At 54.3% G+C, this 18743-nt stretch overlaps 1 protein-coding gene across 1 annotated transcript in view; it reads right to left on the bottom strand.

Moving 5' to 3' along the window:
• Positions 1-18743, bottom strand: part of MEGF8 (multiple EGF like domains 8) — a 44938-nt gene that overhangs the window by 12243 nt on the left and 13952 nt on the right. The window contains exons 11-34 of the mRNA XM_069741669.1: positions 18436-18590; positions 18249-18356; positions 18013-18163; positions 17765-17928; positions 17296-17490; positions 10554-10754; positions 10217-10444; positions 10020-10138; positions 9055-9186; positions 8836-8949; positions 8517-8759; positions 8242-8426; positions 7954-8164; positions 7675-7873; positions 7448-7583; positions 7069-7283; positions 5500-5610; positions 4897-5015; positions 4613-4817; positions 4268-4439; positions 4029-4192; positions 1519-1663; positions 386-617; positions 89-218 (exon numbers count right to left, since the gene is read on the bottom strand). Coding sequence (XP_069597770.1) covers positions 89-218; positions 386-617; positions 1519-1663; positions 4029-4192; positions 4268-4439; positions 4613-4817; positions 4897-5015; positions 5500-5610; positions 7069-7283; positions 7448-7583; positions 7675-7873; positions 7954-8164; positions 8242-8426; positions 8517-8759; positions 8836-8949; positions 9055-9186; positions 10020-10138; positions 10217-10444; positions 10554-10754; positions 17296-17490; positions 17765-17928; positions 18013-18163; positions 18249-18356; positions 18436-18590 — 4034 coding nt within the window. The remainder of the gene's footprint in view (positions 1-88; positions 219-385; positions 618-1518; positions 1664-4028; positions 4193-4267; positions 4440-4612; positions 4818-4896; positions 5016-5499; positions 5611-7068; positions 7284-7447; positions 7584-7674; positions 7874-7953; positions 8165-8241; positions 8427-8516; positions 8760-8835; positions 8950-9054; positions 9187-10019; positions 10139-10216; positions 10445-10553; positions 10755-17295; positions 17491-17764; positions 17929-18012; positions 18164-18248; positions 18357-18435; positions 18591-18743) is intronic.

Here is an 18743-nt window from a genome sequence, read left to right as displayed (position 1 = left end):
AAAAAACGGGCAGCACTCAACTCCTGATTCCAAAACAGGAAAGCATTTATTGGCCCATGTGAACAGGTGGCAACGATGCCGTCCTCACCGTGCTGAGCTGTGCACTCATGGAGCGCGGGTGCTGCGCCAGACACTCGCTGCACGTCTTCAGTCTCCTGCACTCGTCTGCAGATCTCGGCAATGGGAAGCAGGAGGAAAGACTCTGGGAGCAACTACGCCTGCAAACAATAGACCCAGAGCCCGGAGTATTACTACAAGAAACATGGAAATGTAACACCAATGCCTCATCTCACAGACCGGGATGTCCAGGGAAGGTCCTTGACTATGCGGCTATTCATCAGGACGTATCTATCTACTCGCCCCGACACGGCGCTCGCCATCTTACCTTTCTGCGACATCGGCCGACATGCAGCTGTACTGGCACCAGACGCAGCTACCAGCGCTCTGATTGCAGGAGGTAGGAGAGCTGAACAGCATGCAGGGGTCTGACGGGACAGACAGCGTCACCATTCGGCCCAGGGCCACGCCGTTAAACCCTCCTGAGATGTAGAGCCGTGCACCCACCACGGCCACGGCGTGTCCTATTGACTCATTCATCGGGACGCCCAATATGAGATCTAAGGAGAGGAGAAGATATGAGAGACTTAGGCTGGGTTCACACTTTGCGGTTTTTAACGCGGAACCGCCGCGATTTTGATGCTGCGGGTCCGCAGCAGTTTCCATAGCGTTTACAGTAACATGTAAACCCTATGGAAACCGCAAACCGCTGTGCACATGCTGCGGGAAAAACCGTGCGGGAACGCAGCGGTTTAAAACCCGCAGCATGTCACTTCTTTGTGCAGAATCGCTGCGATTCTGCACCCATAGGAATACATTGAACCGCTTACTTCCCGCATGGGGCTGTGCCCACGTTGCGGGAAGTAAGCGGATAATGTGCGGTTCCTACCCGGGGTGGAGGAGAGGAGACTCTCCTCCAGGCCCTGGGAACCATATTTGGGGTTAAAAAATAAAAAATCATGTTATACTCACCCTCTGAAGTCTCAGCGCTGCACGCGGCCGTCCGGTCGGAGTTGCTGTGCGACCAGGACCTGCGGTGACGTCGCGGTCACATGACCGTGACGTCACGAAGGGTCCTTCTCGCATAGCATCTTTGGAACCGGACCGCCGGGTGCAGCGTCGAGGAGATCGGGACGTCAGAGGGTGAGTATAACCAATTTTTATTATTTTTAACATTACTATTGATGCTGCATATTGCTGCATATGCAGCATCAATAGTATAGGCGGAAACCGCGGAACAAACCGCGATAAATCTGCAGGGAGAACCGCAGTTGTTTTGCCCTGCAGATTTATCAAATCCGCTGCGGGAGAACCCGCAGAAGGACAACGCAAAGTGTGAACATAGCCTTACCCCAGCGATACCGGAGCTGTGAGCGGAAGGTCAGAGTCAGTGACTGACAGCTTCATAGTGAGAGCTAAGGACCCCGACATGGTGAAGTACCACCCTCGCCCCGTCCTTACCAGTCCTGTTAGGTCTTATCCAGGCATTGCAGTGAATCTGGTAGAAGAGAACCTGGTTACTGTATTCCTGGTGCTCGGTGCGACCTCCCACTACAATCATCGTGTCCTTTAACACAGCAGCGACGTGGAAGAAATGAGACAGGGGCTAAAAAAAAAGAAAAGGGGGAGAAAATGTATCAGGCAAAACTTACCATGAGTCCTGTCTATATGTATCACTGACAGAAGTCTCCACAGGACGAGCAACTCCGCACAACACGAGACCCACAGGTGAGAGCAGCGACGACAGGAGACCCACAGGTGAGAGCAGCGACGACAGGAGACCCACAGGTGAGAGCAGCGACGACAGGAGACCCACAGGTGAGAGCAGCGACGACAGGAGACCCACAGGTGAGAGCAGCGACGACACGAGACCCACAGGTGAGAGCAGCGACGACACGAGACCCACAGGGGAGAGCGGCGACAACACGAGACCCACAGGTGAGAGCGGCGACGACACGAGACCCACAGGTGAGAGCGGCGACGACACGAGACCCACAGGTGAGAGCGGCGACGACACGAGACCCACAGGTGAGAGCGGCGACGACACGAGACCCACAGGTGAGAGCAGCGACGACACGAGACCCACAGGTGAGAGCGTCGACGACACGAGACCCACAGGTGAGAGCGTCGACGACACGAGACCCACAGGTGAGAGCAGCGACGACACGAGACCCACAGGTGAGAGCAGCGACGACACGAGACCCACAGGTGAGAGCGTCGACGACACGAGACCCACAGGTGAGAGCGTCGACGACACGAGACCCACAGGTGAGAGCGTCGACGACACGAGACCCACAGGTGAGAGCAGCGACGACAGGAGACCCACAGGTGAGAGCAGCGACGACACGAGACCCACAGGGGAGAGCGGCGACGACACGAGACCCACAGGTGAGAGCAGCGACGACACGAGACCCACAGGTGAGAGCAGCGACGACACGAGACCCACAGGTGAGAGCAGCGACGACACGAGACCCACAGGTGAGAGCAGCGACGACACGAGACCCACAGGTGAGAGCGTCGACGACACGAGACCCACAGGTGAGAGCAGCGACGACACGAGACCCACAGGTGAGAGCAGCGACGACACGAGACCCACAGGTGAGAGCAGCGACGACACGAGACCCACAGGTGAGAGCAGCGACGACACGAGACCCACAGGTGAGAGCAGCGACGACACGAGACCCACAGGTGAGAGCGTCGACGACACGAGACCCACAGGTGAGAGCGGCGACGACACGAGACCCACAGGTGAGAGCAGCGACGAGACCCACAGGTGAGAGCGGCGACGACACGAGACCCACAGGTGAGAGCGGCGACGACACGAGACCCACAGGTGAGAGCGGCGACGACACGAGACCCACAGGTGAGAGCGTCGACGACACGAGACCCACAGGTGAGAGCAGCGACCACAGGAGACCCACAGGTGAGAGCAGCGACGACAGGAGACCCACAGGTGAGAGCAGCGACGACACGAGACCCACAGGCGAGAGCGGCTCCTGTGTCGTCACTGACTCCACACAAGTTCTGTGAGTTGTGGGTCCGATCCGCAGGAGACGCCGCAGCCCCACAGCCATGCAATCAGGATCATTCTCGGCTTTTCTATGTAGGAGTGTTACCGTTTTCCATGGGGTCGAAAAAAAGCCACAAATGTTTCTGTAGCGCAAGATCAGGATGGCAAAATTCCCATTTATTTACATGGTGGTCTAAAGTAATAGAAGTTATTGCCTGCATCCCAGGTGGTCTATGGCATTGGAGGACTACTGCCTACATCTCTGGTGGACTAGGTCATTGGAGGGCTACTGCCTATATCTCTGGTGGTCTATGGCACTGGAGGGTTACAGCCTACATCTCTGGTGGACTAGGTCATTGGAGGGCTACTGCTTATATCTCTGGTGGTCTACAGCACTGGAGGGCTACTACCTACATCTCTGGTGGACTAGATCATTGGAAAGCTACTGCTTATATCTCTGGTGGTCTACGGCACTGGAGGGCTACTGCCTACATCCCTGGTGGTCTAGGGCACTGGAGGACTACTGCCTACATCCCTGGTGGTCTAGGGCACTGGAGGACTACTGCTTACATCCTTGGTGGTGTAGGGCACTGGAGTGCTTCTGCTTACATTCCTGGTGGACTAGGGCACTGGAGGGTTGCATCTTATATCTTTGGTGGTCTAGGGCACTGGAGGGTTGCATCTTATATCTTTGGTGGTCTAGGACACTGGAGGGCTACTGTCTACATCTCTGGTGGTCTAGGGCACGAAAGACATTAAATTGTGCAAGAAGTGCCTAGCATGTCTATCTGACTGAAAATTCACTCCTGAGCTTGAGCTCGATTGCTGCAATTACTCTATGACCAAGTCAGGACTTCCCTCCATTGTCCGATCAGGCGGACTGTCACCTGCCGACTACATTCTCATCATCTTCTCTTACTGTGCGGGGGGACACAGGGGTCACGCGGTCACTGGCAGGTACCTTTCTGCCCTGGGAGGGGGCGAGCAGGCTCCAGGTCAGGTTAGGGTAGTACAGGCTGTACAGCTCCGGGGACGGGGTCACGGCCTCCACATGGAACCGATGGCCGCCAAAAACATAAAAGGCGTCCGTGGCCTCGTGGTACACGGTGGAATGACCGTACAGACCTACGGACAGAAGGACAGATAAGGGGGGGTATTTCCAGTTCTCCAATAAAGGGAAAACCATCCATGATGACTGACCGGTGGGCGGCGTGCCGGTGTGATGCCCCACGTTCCAGATCTCCAGTTCAATGTTATATTCCAGCACCCGATTATTGAATCCGTTCTCGGGCGAATATCCACCAATCAGAATCAGTGAGGATCCGCGACGCGGGGTGAGGGTGTGGCCAGCGACGGACGGCAGCACGGGATCCTGCGGGAAAAACTCAATATGTCAAAAGTGTAGACGTCAAAGATCATACATTACACCGGTTATAACAGGTCAGCCATGACCTCTGACCTCTAGGACCGGCACCGCCTAGACGGGGCCAACCCTGCATCGCGGTGTCCCCGACATTGACTAGAGAGGGGGCGCCGCGCTCTCACCAGCTCTTTCCTCCACTGTAGGGTAGTGAGGTTCAGCACCCAGAAGTCACTGAAGGCCCCGTAGTTCGTGAGGCCGCCCATGATATACATGGCATTACGGAGGGGGTTGTAAGCGGCGGCGTGGAAGTAACGAGGACTCGGGCCGGGACCCCCGCCCTCAGTCCCCGCCAACATCTGGGTCCAGCGGCGCTCAGAGATGGAGTACCTGCAGGAAAAAAAAAGGCATCAGATGAAGTCCACAGGACCGGTGCGGAGCAATGTGATGCATGGCAACCTGAGGATACCTGTAGACACTCCCCAGCACGCCATCTCTTAACGACAGACCCCCAAACATCCAGAGCGTGTTATCCGGCCCTTCCACCATGGTGTGACCCAGCCGGTGTAAGAAGCGACTCGCTGTATCCTGACCGCACAAGTTTTTATCAATGCAGGGTAGGAAGAAAAAAAATGGAGATTAGCATTTCTTGTTTCGAAAAACCTCTGTCCCCACCCAGTTTGCTTTAGAAAACTAAAATAAATACTCACCCTCTCCAGGTCCAGCACTGAGTCTCCACGAAAAACCTCTGTCCCCACCCAGTTTGCTTTAGAAAACTAAAATAAATACTCACCCTCTCCAGGTCCAGCACTGAGTCTCCACCGCTGGTAGCAGTGTCAAGCTGACAGCGCTGCAGCCAATCAGTGAGTTTAGCAGTTCTGAGGAACTAGGACAGACACACAGATCTCTGATTGGCTGCAGCGCTGAAGACAATGGAGCAGTGGTGAAAACTTAGTGCCGGACCTGGGGAGGGTGAGTAAAGAACCATTTCTTTGTAAGCTGGGAAAGTGGGGTGTTCTGACGCGGGAAAACTCCTTTCAACGTAAGATTTAAAGAAAGAAAAATGACTTACTGCTGTGAGCTGAGGGTCCATGAGACTTTCCCACACGATCTTCCCAGAATCCAAGCGAACAGAACAGTCTTCTCCAGCATAACCGGGCAAACAAAAGCAAACGCCGAGCGTCTAGATAAAAAGACAAAGGAGTAATGAATGGAAAAGGTTGCTAACTCTATAAACAGGCGAAATATAGATCCGGCTGAGCGCGCCCGCCGACACAGACCCGGCCACCGACACAGATCCAACCCAGAGCGTTCGGCGCCACAGATCCAGTTGAGCATGCTGGCCGCCACAGACCCGGCCGAGCGTGCCCGCCACCACAGACCCGGGCGAGCGCACCCGCCACCACAGTTCCAGTTGAGCGCACCCGCCACCACAGATCCAGTTGAGCGTGCCCGCCGCCACAGACCCGGCCGAGCGTGCCCGCCGCCACAGACCCGGGCGAGCGTGCCCGCCGCCACAGACCCGGGCGAGCGTGCCCGCCGCCACAGACCCGGGCGAGCGTGCCCGCCGCCACAGACCCGGGCGAGCGTGCCCGCCGCCACAGACCCGGGCGAGCGTGCCCGCCGCCACAGACCCGGGCGAGCGTGCCCACCGCCACAGACCTGGGCGAGCGTGCCCGCCGCCACAGACCCGGCCAAGCGCACCGCCGCCACAGACCCGGCCACCGACACAGATCCAACCCAGAGCGTTCGGCGCCACAGATCCAGTTGAGCATGCTGGCCGCCACAGACCCGGCCGAGCGTGCCCGCCACCACAGACCCGGGCGAGCGCACCCGCCACCACAGTTCCAGTTGAGCGCACCCGCCACCACAGATCCAGTTGAGCGTGCCCGCCGCCACAGACCCGGCCGAGCGTGCCCGCCGCCACAGACCCGGGCGAGCGTGCCCGCCGCCACAGACCCGGGCGAGCGTGCCCGCCGCCACAGACCCGGGCGAGCGTGCCCGCCGCCACAGACCCGGGCGAGCGTGCCCGCCGCCACAGACCCGGGCGAGCGTGCCCACCGCCACAGACCTGGGCGAGCGTGCCCGCCGCCACAGACCCGGCCAAGCGCACCGCCGCCACAGACCCGGCCACCGACACAGATCCAACCCAGAGTGCTCGCCACCACAGATCCAGTTGAGCGCACCCACCACCACAGTTCCAGTTGAGCGCACCCACCACCACAGTTCCAGTTGAGCGCACCCGCCACCACAGATCCAGTTGAGCGCCACCGCCGCCACAGACCCGGCCCAGAGCACTTGCCACCACAGATCCAACCCAGCGCTCTCGCCGCCACTGACCCAGCCCAGAGAACGTCTACGTATAGGGCATCATGGATTGCTTTTAAAGGGATGTCCTATCTCAGACATTAGTACACATGATATACCATAGATGCCAGCGAACGGAGCCTAGTGTCATGGCCGTCTGGAATGGAGAGTAGGCTGTTGTGTGGTTGAAAAGCAAGTCCACCACTAGATGTGGATCCCAGCGATGCCAAAAATGTTGGGGCTAGAAATAACCCCTTGAAGGCCTAAATCTGCAGGATGATATTCTGACATTGACAGCTTCAGTTTAATGTGGGGGGCAGGAGGGGGTGGTCACCTGGTTGCAGACACCTTTCTCTTCCTCCACGGAGCAGTTTCGGGGACACACATTGCGCAGGCAGGACGGACCGGACAGGGGACTTCTGCAGACGCAGCTCTGACCTCGGCACACCTTGTTGGGTCCACACGGCGGGCGACATTCGTGCACCGTGTACGTGGCATTAAAACCACTTGGTTCGGTGTTGTTTGCTTCATAATATACGACGAGGACACCTAATAAAATACAACACAGCAAGCAGAGGTTGTGAACATGTACAAGAATTGCTGGTGGATGCAAAACTATCATAATGCATCCCACAAATATTTCCATTATTGGACATGGTCCAGGGTGGGCATTTATAGGGGCCTTGGCTAATTGCCGCAGTAGTCACAGTTACCGGTCGTCGCCTCCACCGTAAGTGGCGCCTCTCCCCGTCCTCGTCCACAGAACGCCCCCAATAAGCTGCGATCGGACTGCAGGAGACCGGTGTCCAGGAAAGCAGGAACCCCATCGAATACGTAGACATAACTGTGCTGAAGAGGAGAAGAAGATGACCGGCGGACGATGAAGAGGGCGAAATAAGTGCACCCAGTGTGACAAGAAGGAAGGAGAACAGTGGCTCACCGTGCACGGGATGTTGAAGTCCGGCTGCAGGCTGAGACTGAGCCGCGGGCAATTGGCTTCGGGGTGGCACGGCTCGTCGTGAGAAGACACGCTCAGCATCCACAGACAGTAGGAACCTCCGGGGGAGCCGAGAGCGGAGGACGTCACGCGAGACAGCAGCTGCCGACCCTGGCACTCCAGGAAACACGTGCCTCCATTTCTAGGAAATAAATAAACATGGAATATTCAGATTAATTGGTCTCGGTCACATCTGGCAAAGAAAAGCAATAGGCAGCGTACCTGGGATCCCCGTAATACCCCGGGGCACACTTGTCGCAGTGTTCTCCCTGCGTGTTGTCCGTGCAGTAGCATATGCCCGTTTCTCGGTTACAGTAGCCCATGTCAGGCGTCCCGTGTCTGTGGCAGGCGCATTCCTGACACCCCGGCTTCTGCGTGGCACTTCCATAGCTGCCAGGTTTGCAATCCTGGCACTGAGCGCCTTGAGTCCAATCTGCAAAAGAGACAAAAGTAAACTGCTTACCCCGCTTTATGACCAACGTGGCACCGCGCCCACGGGTCACCTCTTACCCTGGCAGGAATCGCATATGCCAGGCCCTTGGGTGCAGGTGCTATGGAAGTTGCAGCCACAGTCCAGGCTGCACTCCACTCCGCTTTCTATCACGCTGGTCTGGTTGGATGTCCACCCGAGGTCACACAGGCAGGAGTAGGACGGGGCCCCACTGCACGTTCCATGGGAGCATTCATTAAAACATCTAGAAGTATGCAAAAAAAAGAATGGATCATTAGCTAAATCCCCCCCAAAAAAATAATCCTATGGGATGATACGAAGGGGCCGCGCTCACGTCTGGTTGCAGTGGGTGACTCCGTCTCCTGTGTATCCGCGGTCACAGTGGCATTCGTAGGACTCCGGCGTGTTCCTGCAGGTGGCATGTCTATGGCACGTGGCCATTCCCAGTCTACACTCGTCAACATCCGGACAGGAGTCGTAGGACCACTCGGCAGGTTCGGCTACAAGCCCAGCGACGGACAATGCACTGGAGCAGGTGGCGTTACTCCGGACCCCCGAATAATCACCGGAGAAGCACCTGGACAGATACAGAACGTGCGGGCTCAGGAGCTGAGCAGACGCGGAGGGCGTTTCACATCTGGGTACCGACTCACCTTCCCATTGTTGGGTTGTCAATGTTTCCGCACCAGCCGCACTCGAAATTCTGCAAACACTCCCGACAGGTGTTAAACCTGGAGCAGTCCATGCACTGAGGCACCGAGTGAACGCTGGACGGACGAGAGGGAAGGGGCAATTATGAAGGGTCCCCTTTACATAAACCCGCGCACGGGTGTCACATAAAAGGTGATGACGGGCAAACATGGGCCACTCACCTGTCGTACCAGTCTCTACAGTCACCGTACGGATACTTGGCGAGGTACGCGGCAAAATAGAAGCAGCTGCCCGTAGACTGGCACCACGCGCAGTGACTGGAGTTAGAGAGGCATTCGGAGCAGGTCTTACGCCTGAAAGTAGAGCGTAAAAACACAAGATCAAATACGTCCTTCCGACATAGACAGTTATAAAGACATTTTCCACTTTAAGAGGTCTCCAAGTGCATCAATACTTGTATCTATGGGAGACCTCACTTGACCATATCGGTCTTCCTGACCACCTCTGGTTTCTGGTGGTTGAGCATCTGATCGTCACATTGGTTTCATTTCAGAGAGAGGTTCTTCTAGTAAGACAATTACTTTAAGGGAGGACCTGTCACCAGGACATAAGTGACCCATTCTGTTCTTATTTTCTTCTCCCTGTTCCCCTGATTGTTCCAGTTTTTGTTTTTTGTAAATCCGCCATACGGATCCAGAAATATGGACCTCTTTATTTAGTGCTCATTTTTATTGTCTTTACAAGGAGGCGTGGCTCACAGGGTAATTATGCAGAGCAGCCCAGAGACACACCCCTGAGGATCCTATTAGCTCCACCCCCCATAGTTCTAAATAAAAAAAAGCCCATATCTCCGGAACAGTATGCCGGATTTACACAAATTAAAACACTGAATACTCAGCGGGGCAACGGGAATAAAATAAGAGCAAAAACAAATCCTTTTTCACCTGTGACAGGTCCTTCTTAAAGGGATTTTCAATTTATAAAATGATGGCATATCATTCTATACCATCACTTTATGATCCCAGCATGAAGAGGCTGCAGCGTTGAAATATTGCATCCGCTCACTACGATTTTAACTATGCACCATGGTGCCAAAATAAACAGTATATGGATCTAGAGTTGGGACCTCGCCCTGTTCCCTCTTGTTCGGATGTATTCTTGGATGAACTATTTAGAGAACACTCACTGATGACAGGCCCGAGGACAGTCCTTGGGTGCTCGTATGGAGCCGTTCACGCGCCCCCTTCGGCTGCACAGCGAGTCCCCCTTCTTATTGCTGTGCACCTGCCACTCGCAGTACTGGTCCTAGAAGGAAATAATATATTGGCGTCACCCCGTAATTTGCCCTGTAACTCAGTGCTGCCAGGGTCGTCCGTCACTCACCTCGCTGCAGGCTTCACAGTCCCGGTATTCCTCGCACAGCTGGCAATTGCCCGGTGACAGGATTAAAGGGGTATCATGGCAGAACTTGGCCCATTCGCTTCCTAGGCGGTGATGACAGCTCCGAGTCTTGGCGCACCAGCCGCAGCTCTGATCGGCAAGGCAGGCCAGGCAGGACGTGTAGTAGCAATTTTCAGACCGATGGGGCTCCAAAAAAAGGAAGGAGATCTCCTGCGCAGCGGAAGAAGAAGAGCACAAAGTGGAAGTGTAAAGTATGGTTTTTAATTTTTAGGATCAGAGAGGGTCTCCGAAGTGGGAACACCAACCGCAAACTACTTACGCTGCCGCCGTGTACGCCGGTGCGGTCCCATGTCAGGCTCAGCTCGCTTGTATGCCCGATGCCCGTGTTGTTGAGAAATCCTTCGATCTGCACGGCATAGCGGCTTCCCCGATCGGCGTTAGGAAATAAGCGCTCCCCGCTATTCCGCTGCAGAGACCGCCGCTCCTTATCCTGGTGCACGAACCAGCGTCCCACCTCCTCCTGCCGAGAGCAAACAAGCCAAGAAGACATAAGAAAAAGAAACGTTTGGGAGGTTTGACTATCATCTGTGACCGGTGGGATACATAGATCTGCATAGGAGCTGTGTACACAAAAATCACATAAAAAAAAACAGGATTTTTGGTTGCTTCCCGTAAAATCTGTTTCTCGGAGCCTTCATTGGGGGACACAGGAACCATGGGTGTATGCTGCTGCCACTAAGAGGCTGACACTATGCGAATAAAAAAGTTAGCTCCTCTGCAGTGTACACCCCACCGACAGGGATATTCAGTTAGTGAGAAAGCAGTAGGAGAAGCAACGTGTTAAAGAAAAAGAAGAATAATATAATAATAATCTTTATATAGCGCCAACAAATTCCGCAGCGCTCCACAGATTAACAGTTTCAAACACTCAAAGAGTGTTCAAAGAACTCAAATGTTAACAGTATAACACAATAAACAGAGCTGTTCAACTTGGGAGGGTGCTGTGTCCCCCAATGAAGGCTCCGAGAAACAGATTTTACGGTAAGCAACCAAAAATCCTGTTTTCTCTATCGCCTCTCATTGGGGGACACAGGAACCATGGGACGTCCCAAAGCAGTCCCTGGGGTGGGAAAAACAGACTTCCATCAGGTCAGAGGACTCACCACTGCCGCCTGCAGGATCCTTCTGCCCAGGCTGGCGTCCGCCGAAGCGTAGGTATGGACCTTGTAAAATTTGGCGAACGTGTGGATGGAAGACCAGGTTGCCGCTTTGCAAAACAAAGCCCTGTGGCGTACTGCACAGGAAGCGCCGACTGCCCGGGTAGAGTGAGCCTTTAACCCAGGAGGGGGCACTCTGTTCTTGACCCGGTAAGTCTCCAAAATTGCCGTTCTGATCCAGCGAGCAATAGTCGCCTTGGAAGACGGCAGGCCTCTACGCGTGCCATCAAGGATGGCGAAAAGAGAATCCGTCTTTTGGAAAGCGGCCGTGCTAGCCAGGGAGATCCTCACTGCCCTGACGAGGTCCAGCCTGTCCAACGAACGCTCCAGAGGATGAGTCGGAGCTGGACAAAAGGAAGGTAGAACGATGTCCTCGTTGAGGTGGAAAGTAAAAACCACCTTGGGAAGGAAGGAATACGGAGACATGAGGACCACCTTGTCCTGGTGGATAACCAAGAAAGGAGGTCGGCAAGAAATGGCCGCCAAATCGGAAACGCGGCGGATCGAAGTGAAGGCCACAAGAAAAGCCACCTTCTGAGATAGAACTGACAGGGAAACTCCCTGAGAGGCTCAAAAGGGGGGAACCCCTCAGAACATCCAGCACAAGCTTTAAATCCCATGAATCCACAGAGGCCCTGTATGGAGGGACAGCGTGGGTTACTCCTTGAAGGAAGGTCTTAACCTGTGGCTGAGATGATAACGTCTTCTGAATGGGAAGAAGAGCGCAGAAACCTAGCCCTTTAGGGAACTAAGAGAGAAGCCCGAATCCAGTCCTGCTTGACGGAAAACCAAAAGGCAAGGCAGGGAAAAGGACATAGGTGAAAAGCGGTTGAACTCGCACCAACGGAAGTAAGCCTTCCAGGTACGATAGTAGATCCTGGAAGACGAAGGCTTCCTTGCCTGGATAATAGTGTGAATCGTCCGGGCCGAAAGGCCGGACACTCTTAGAACTGCGGTGTCCACAGCCACGCCATTAAACTGAGCGACCGATAATTCGGGTGGCAGATCAGACCCTGAGACAGCAGATCGGGTCTGTCTGGAAGGCGCCAGGGGGCGTGCGCGAGAAGATTGACGATCTCCGCAAACCAAGAACTCCTGGGCCAATCCGGGGCGATCAGAATCACCGGCAACCACTTCCTCCTTGATCTTTTTCAACAGCACGGAAAGCAAGGGAAGGGGTGGGAACCGATAGGTGAGCACGAACTGCGACCAAGGAATGGCCAGAGCGTCAACACCACTGGGAGAGGATCGCGGGACCTTGGGACGACCCGAGGGACCTTCCTGTTCAATCGGGACACCGTGACGTCCACTTCCCGGAGTCCTCCATCGAAGGGCAATCCGATGGGAGACCTCCTGAAGTAAGGACCAGTCCCCTGCCGCGAGGCCCTTGCAGCTGAGGAAGTCGGCGGCCTAAATGTCCACGCCGGGGACATGCACTGCGGATCTCATCAGGATCGTTGCCTCTGCCCAAAGGAGGTTCCTGGAAACCTCGGCCGAGGCCAGGTGGTTGACATATGCCACTGCTGTGGCATTGTCTGTCTGGATTCGAATTGGCAGACTCCTGAGAATCCTCACCCAGTGAAGAAAAGACAGAAATATAATCCGGAACTCGAGGACATTGATCGGCAGAGAGGACTCCTGCGCCGACCAACGACCCTGAAAAAAACAGATGACAAAAGCCCCGCGCCTCAGCCGAGCAGGCTGGCGTCCGTCGTCACCAACTGCCAGAGAACTGGAAGGAATGATCTTCTCTGAAGGATCTGCTCTGGGACATGAGAGGTGACCTCGGCCACCAGTCAAGGAACCGTTTGACCCGGGAAGAAAGCCGTATCGGACGATGCAGGAAAAGACAGACATGTCCCCCTGTGATAGAATAGCCTGCTGAAGTGGTCTTGAATGAAATGGGCGAAGGGAAATCGCTTCCGATGTTGCAACCAACCTCCCCAGGACCTACATGGCCCATCGGAAAGGAGGGAAGCAGAGAACCCTGGAGCACGCAAACTTCCCGACGAAGGAGGGATATCTTGTCTTCAGGAAGGAAGACTCTGGTCCGACAAGTGTCGAAGAACATGCCCAGAAATACGAGGCGCTGAGAAAGAACAAGACAGGACTTCTTCCTGTTGATGAGGCACCCGCAACGGCTAGAGTGTCGGGGACGATGGATAGACTTTCGGGAGCCTGAAACCGAAATTCCTGAGCTTCCATGGAAGCAATTACTGAACGAGGGGATTCCATCCTGAAGTGCCTCAGACGAAACTTCTTGTTCAGCAATTTGAGATCCAGACTGGGACAAACCTTGTCATCCTTTTTCGGTACAAAGATTCGAAGAGAAGCCTGTGAAGCGTTCTTGTTCTGGGATGGGAACGATTACCCCGGATTTAGGGAGGGAAGCAATGGCTGTAAAGAAACCTGGGACTAGAGCGGGGTCTCTTGGAGGTCGGGGTTCGAAGAAACTATCCCAGGGCCGTGAAATGAATCTTTTATGTATCCGGAGGATACAAGTTCCCTGACCAATGCGTCCTCTACTTAGGAGACCCAGACGTCCCTCAGGAAGAGGAGACGGCTGCCCAGCCGGGGAAATGGTCTGGGGTCTAGTCGTGAGTCATGCCTAGGTGAGTCTTCCTGTCCTAGATCTGGAGGATCCACCTTAGGAGTAGCGGGAACGCCAGGAAGGAGTGAGTCCGAAGGATACCGTCTTCTCTTAACGTGCCTGTGGCCTCTGCTGTTGGGAAGAGGAATCTGATGCCGCGAAACGACGAAAAAGGCCAAAAAGACCAAAGTTGCCGGCGAGGTCTGCAGAAGGGAACTGGTGCCGTCAGTGGCGTCCTTAATAATTTGGTCCAGCTTGGAACCGAAAAGACGTGATCCTTGAAAAGGCAGGCTGGTAAGGGACTTCTTTGATGACTCTTGAGCCAAACGGTGTGACGGCTGGCAACAACATTGCTGGGAGCCTGAGCGGCAGAATATGCGACGTCCAGGGAAGCGGAACCAATTATTCCCCGGTGTGAGTATTCTGTGTGGCAAGTTCCGCCAGCCGATCTGGTGGAGCTCCGGCATGAATGCCCCAACGGAGTTGTGTAGCCCCTTCGGATACAGACTTCGAAACCCAAGTGGAAGCAAAGGCCGGGAATAGGGATGATGCGGCAGCTTCGAAAGCCGACTTCGCAAAGGATTCCATGATCCTATCGATGGAATCTTTCAGAGACGCCCCACCGGACAGTGTGAGGACTGTGTTGGTAGCAAGTCTAGCAGCCGGCGGATCCACAGAGGGAGAGGTCGTTCTCTATTGCCTCTCATTCCAGTTGGCGATGAAATCCGGAGGAAAGCGATATGAGACTCCAAGACGCTTGCCTCTTTGAAAACATCTGGTCGAATTCTCTCTTTCTCTGGCCAGAAACTCCTCGAATTCAGGATGAGGAGCGAATACCTTGGGAGGTAGTTTAGACTGTCTAAACGAAACCGCCTGATCTGCGGGTTCCATAGAGGAATATTTGATGCCACAGGTCTGATTGGTCACTCCAATGAGGCTTTGAACCATGTCTCTCATGCCAGCGATTTGGCAGGGGGAAGACAACCACAGAGAAGGACCGTGGGGCGAGATGGACCGAGAAGAGAACTCAGACCGGCGTTCCTGTCTGGATCTTTCGCGGCCTGTATTGGAAGTCTCGGACGGAGATTCTTGCGACCCGCTGGCTACTACGGAAGGCTGCAGGGGCAACCGATCGAGCATGGACACAAGGGTCTGGGACACCCGTGTGAGATCCGCTACAGATAGAGACAGAGAGGAAGCCCAGCCTGGGGTGGGGACTTCACTCTCAGGGGGAACAGCATGGGGGATCCTGGGAGGTGAGCATAATGTGGGTTGATGCAGGCCTGCCTGAGCTTGCGGTTACAAGACAAACACGTAAAGTGTTTCATTAAGGCACCGGAAGTAGGGGAAAAGTATGAGGCCGGGAGCGACCTCCCTTAAAATTACACCGAGCGGGCCCCTGGGGAAAAAAAGGTTAGGGGACAGGGGGCCGGGGAGAGTGTCAGTCTGCAGTACAGAGCTACTCACAGCAGACGCTGCAGTTTCCAGATGGAAGGCTGCATGGCTTGGAAGATGGTCCTCAGGAACGATAGCCCCAAGGAGAACAGGCAGTCACATCTGGGGCACTCTCTTGTCCGAAACTTGCTGTGGCCCTGACAGATGGGGAAGATGGCGAGGACGCCAGGAATTCACGCTCTTGAGAATGGGAAACCGCCTGATCTGCGAGACGAAAAGCATCCCTGGCGCAGAAATAAGTACCTGCAGCTGCACAAGGAGTGGTGGGCGGAGCTAACCGCCAGGCCAAGAGCACCAAGATGGTGCCGTGGGCGGAGCTCTCCGATGAAAGTCGGGCGGGAGAAAAGCCCGCCCGAGGGAAAGGAAGTGAGGAGACACGGCGCCGGAAGTAGGCCCCGATAGAAGCCGGGGCCTAAATTTGAGGCCGGCGGCCACCGGGAAGGGCCGCAGAAGAAGTGCGGACGGCGGGAAAAACGGCGCGGTAGCCTGCAAGGCCACCGCGCCGAGACAAAAAAGGCGCAGTGCGGCCGCAGGAGAAGGCGGCGCAGTTGCTACAAGAAAGCGGCGCGGCTGCCTGCAAGGCAGCCATGCTGTGACAGAAAAGAAGTGCGGCTGCAGGAGGAAGCCAGCGCGGCTGCCTGTAAGGGGGCAGCGCAGGGGGAAGGAAACGGCACGGCTGGCTGCACGGCCGCCGCGCCGTGTCAGAACACAGTGCGGCAGGAAAAAGGTAGCGCGGTTGCCTATAAGCCAGGCTCAGAGATGCGGCCGCCAAAGGAGCGCGGCTGCCACGCGTGTGGCCAATAAAGCGCCAACCAGGCCAAGGCAGCCTGGAGAAAAACTGCGCAGCACTGTGAACTAGGACTGCCGGATCCCCAAGGACCCCCCCCCAATGACCACCCCGGATTAGTGGAGGGGGTATGTGGTATACTCACCTAAAACATCCCACGCCGTCCTTACTAACCTCAATCCGGGGAAGATCTCAGACGTCCAGGGAGCTGATGGACGACCTCGTCTCCTCCAACCGACAGGCTCTGGCGGGCGAGTGGGTGGGGGACGGAGCCAGGACCGGACTTCTGAGCACGCTTGTGTGCTAGGATCATGGTCCTGTTGAGGGATCTATGAGGATACGGGGTGGCAGTACACGCCGTACTCATAGTCCATATGGTGGGATTACAGGTGTGACTGTTCACCCTGTATCCCCTCCGGAAAACCTGAAAGGACACGGCGCACATTGAGGTAGATAAGGGTCTAATGAAAGACACATGTCCACCTCCTACTGACACTAAGCTAAACTGAATATCCTTCCTGTCGGTGTACACTGCAGAGAAGGAGCTCACTTTTTATTTGCATAGTGTCAGCAGCATACACCCATGGTTCCTGTGTCCCCCAATGAGAGGCGATAGAGAAATTAAGCATTTCATTACTCAAGATCATATAGAGAAAAATACACTTAACCAGGTTGTAATAAAAATTATGACTATTAGGAAAAATATTAAAACATTAATACAGTTCAAGTAGAAAATAACGAGCAAAAAAAGGGTAAACAGACAACGAAAATTACCAAATGATCCGATGCATAAAAATAGAGTCCAAAAATACCGTAATAATAAAGATTCACATTTACGCCTTTAATAACAAGTAAAAAATCCACATGTGTGAAGTAGTTCCAAAGTAAGGCAAGGAGTGAATAGTAAAAGGATTAAAGGGCAAAGAGAATGGGTGGAGAGTCAGCCGACCCCTACGCGCGTTTCAGCTGAGTGCCTTCTTCAGGGAAAAGAAGTAATTCTAGTAATTCTTACCAGGGGATAGATGGTCCCTGGATAGCGCCCAAGTCGGGCAACGACATAAAACCGTTGGATGCGAGCCCAGATGGAGACACGTTCGGGCGGAGCGTTTTGGTTCAGCATGGGATATATGAAACCTTTATAGACCAGAGACACGTCCATTTCCGTGCTGGGGCTCAGAGTGATGGTCGTACTACGCACAATGGACACCTGAGGAACACAAGTTTGAAAAATTAAAAATGGAGAATTTGATGCAAATTTTCTCTGCACGTGTTCAGTCATTCATAACTGTAGGAGAAGCAGAATGAGTTAACTGAGGATCTGTCAGTGAGATCGGTATGACCGCCGCCGTGGAGTTAGTAACTCTTACGTCTCATTTTTTTCCTGGTGATTTTTGACCACAAGATTGGAAACTTCAAAAAGGTGCAAAGTTTTAATGAACCCCAATTGCAATAATAATGTCAAGAGTCAGACGGAAATGTACCCGGTCCGGTTGGGACTCATTGCGCGGCTGCTGGTAGGTGATGAGGTGAAGACCGGGAAGGAAATTGTTGGTCCGACAGCCATCTAGAGACGTGACGAATGTGTTTTGACTGCCCCACCAGCCATATGTTCCAGAGATCTGCCCGACCCGACAAGCCGAGCGATCTGGAAGAAGAAGATACAAAGAAGTCAATAAAAAAATAATAATAAAACAATAAAAAAAATCCAGGGATATAAGAGATCCGGCACCTAAAACGGGCATGCAAGTCTCGTTCTGGACACACCACCCGAAGGTGCGAGGGATGTGAGCCGAGCTGCTCAGGTTGCTGCTGAACACCAGGCAGGACTGGCAGTCGGAGAGGAGTCGCGCCAGTCCTAGGCAGCTCTTGTCGGGACATTGCTGGAAAAAATTACAAAAAAGGCAAATAAATAAGATAAAGCCACTGTGCTGGAAATGAGGGCGCTGGATCTACAACCGCACGTACGATCTTATTATTCTGGGGGGTCTGGCAGCTTGTATGACACCACGTGCACTCGGGATCCTTGGAGCAGATGGTCTCGTCCGTGTACATGGAGCAATAGTCCAGGTGGTACTGCAACGGGGGGCACAAACGTTATTTACGTCCTATGGGCAAAGACGACCACAAGGCTCGACCACCGCGGGATACTCACTTCTTGTACGGGGGGCTGGTACACGGATACCGGCACCTTATAGGCGAGAAGGTCTCCACGTGGCGTACCGCTGTACCCTCCGGCCACCAGTAACACCCCACCTTTCATGACAGCGGCTACATGGGAGTAGCGGCCACCGCTCACAGTCTGCGGTCCTACAACAACAACAACAAAAAAATACAAGTGATACAAAAATAGTGAAAAAATAAAAATAAAAAAAATAAACAATCCCACCATTACTTTTTGAATGATCGGTAAAAAAAGACAGATTAATTCTCCAGGACAGGAATAATTAGTTAAGCGGTTTT

Source organism: Ranitomeya imitator, chromosome 10 (assembly GCF_032444005.1).
Source record: "Ranitomeya imitator isolate aRanImi1 chromosome 10, aRanImi1.pri, whole genome shotgun sequence".
NCBI lineage: Eukaryota > Metazoa > Chordata > Amphibia > Anura > Dendrobatidae > Ranitomeya > Ranitomeya imitator.
Note: the sequence above shows the minus strand (reverse complement) of the source record. Positions and strands in the feature narration are given on the sequence as shown.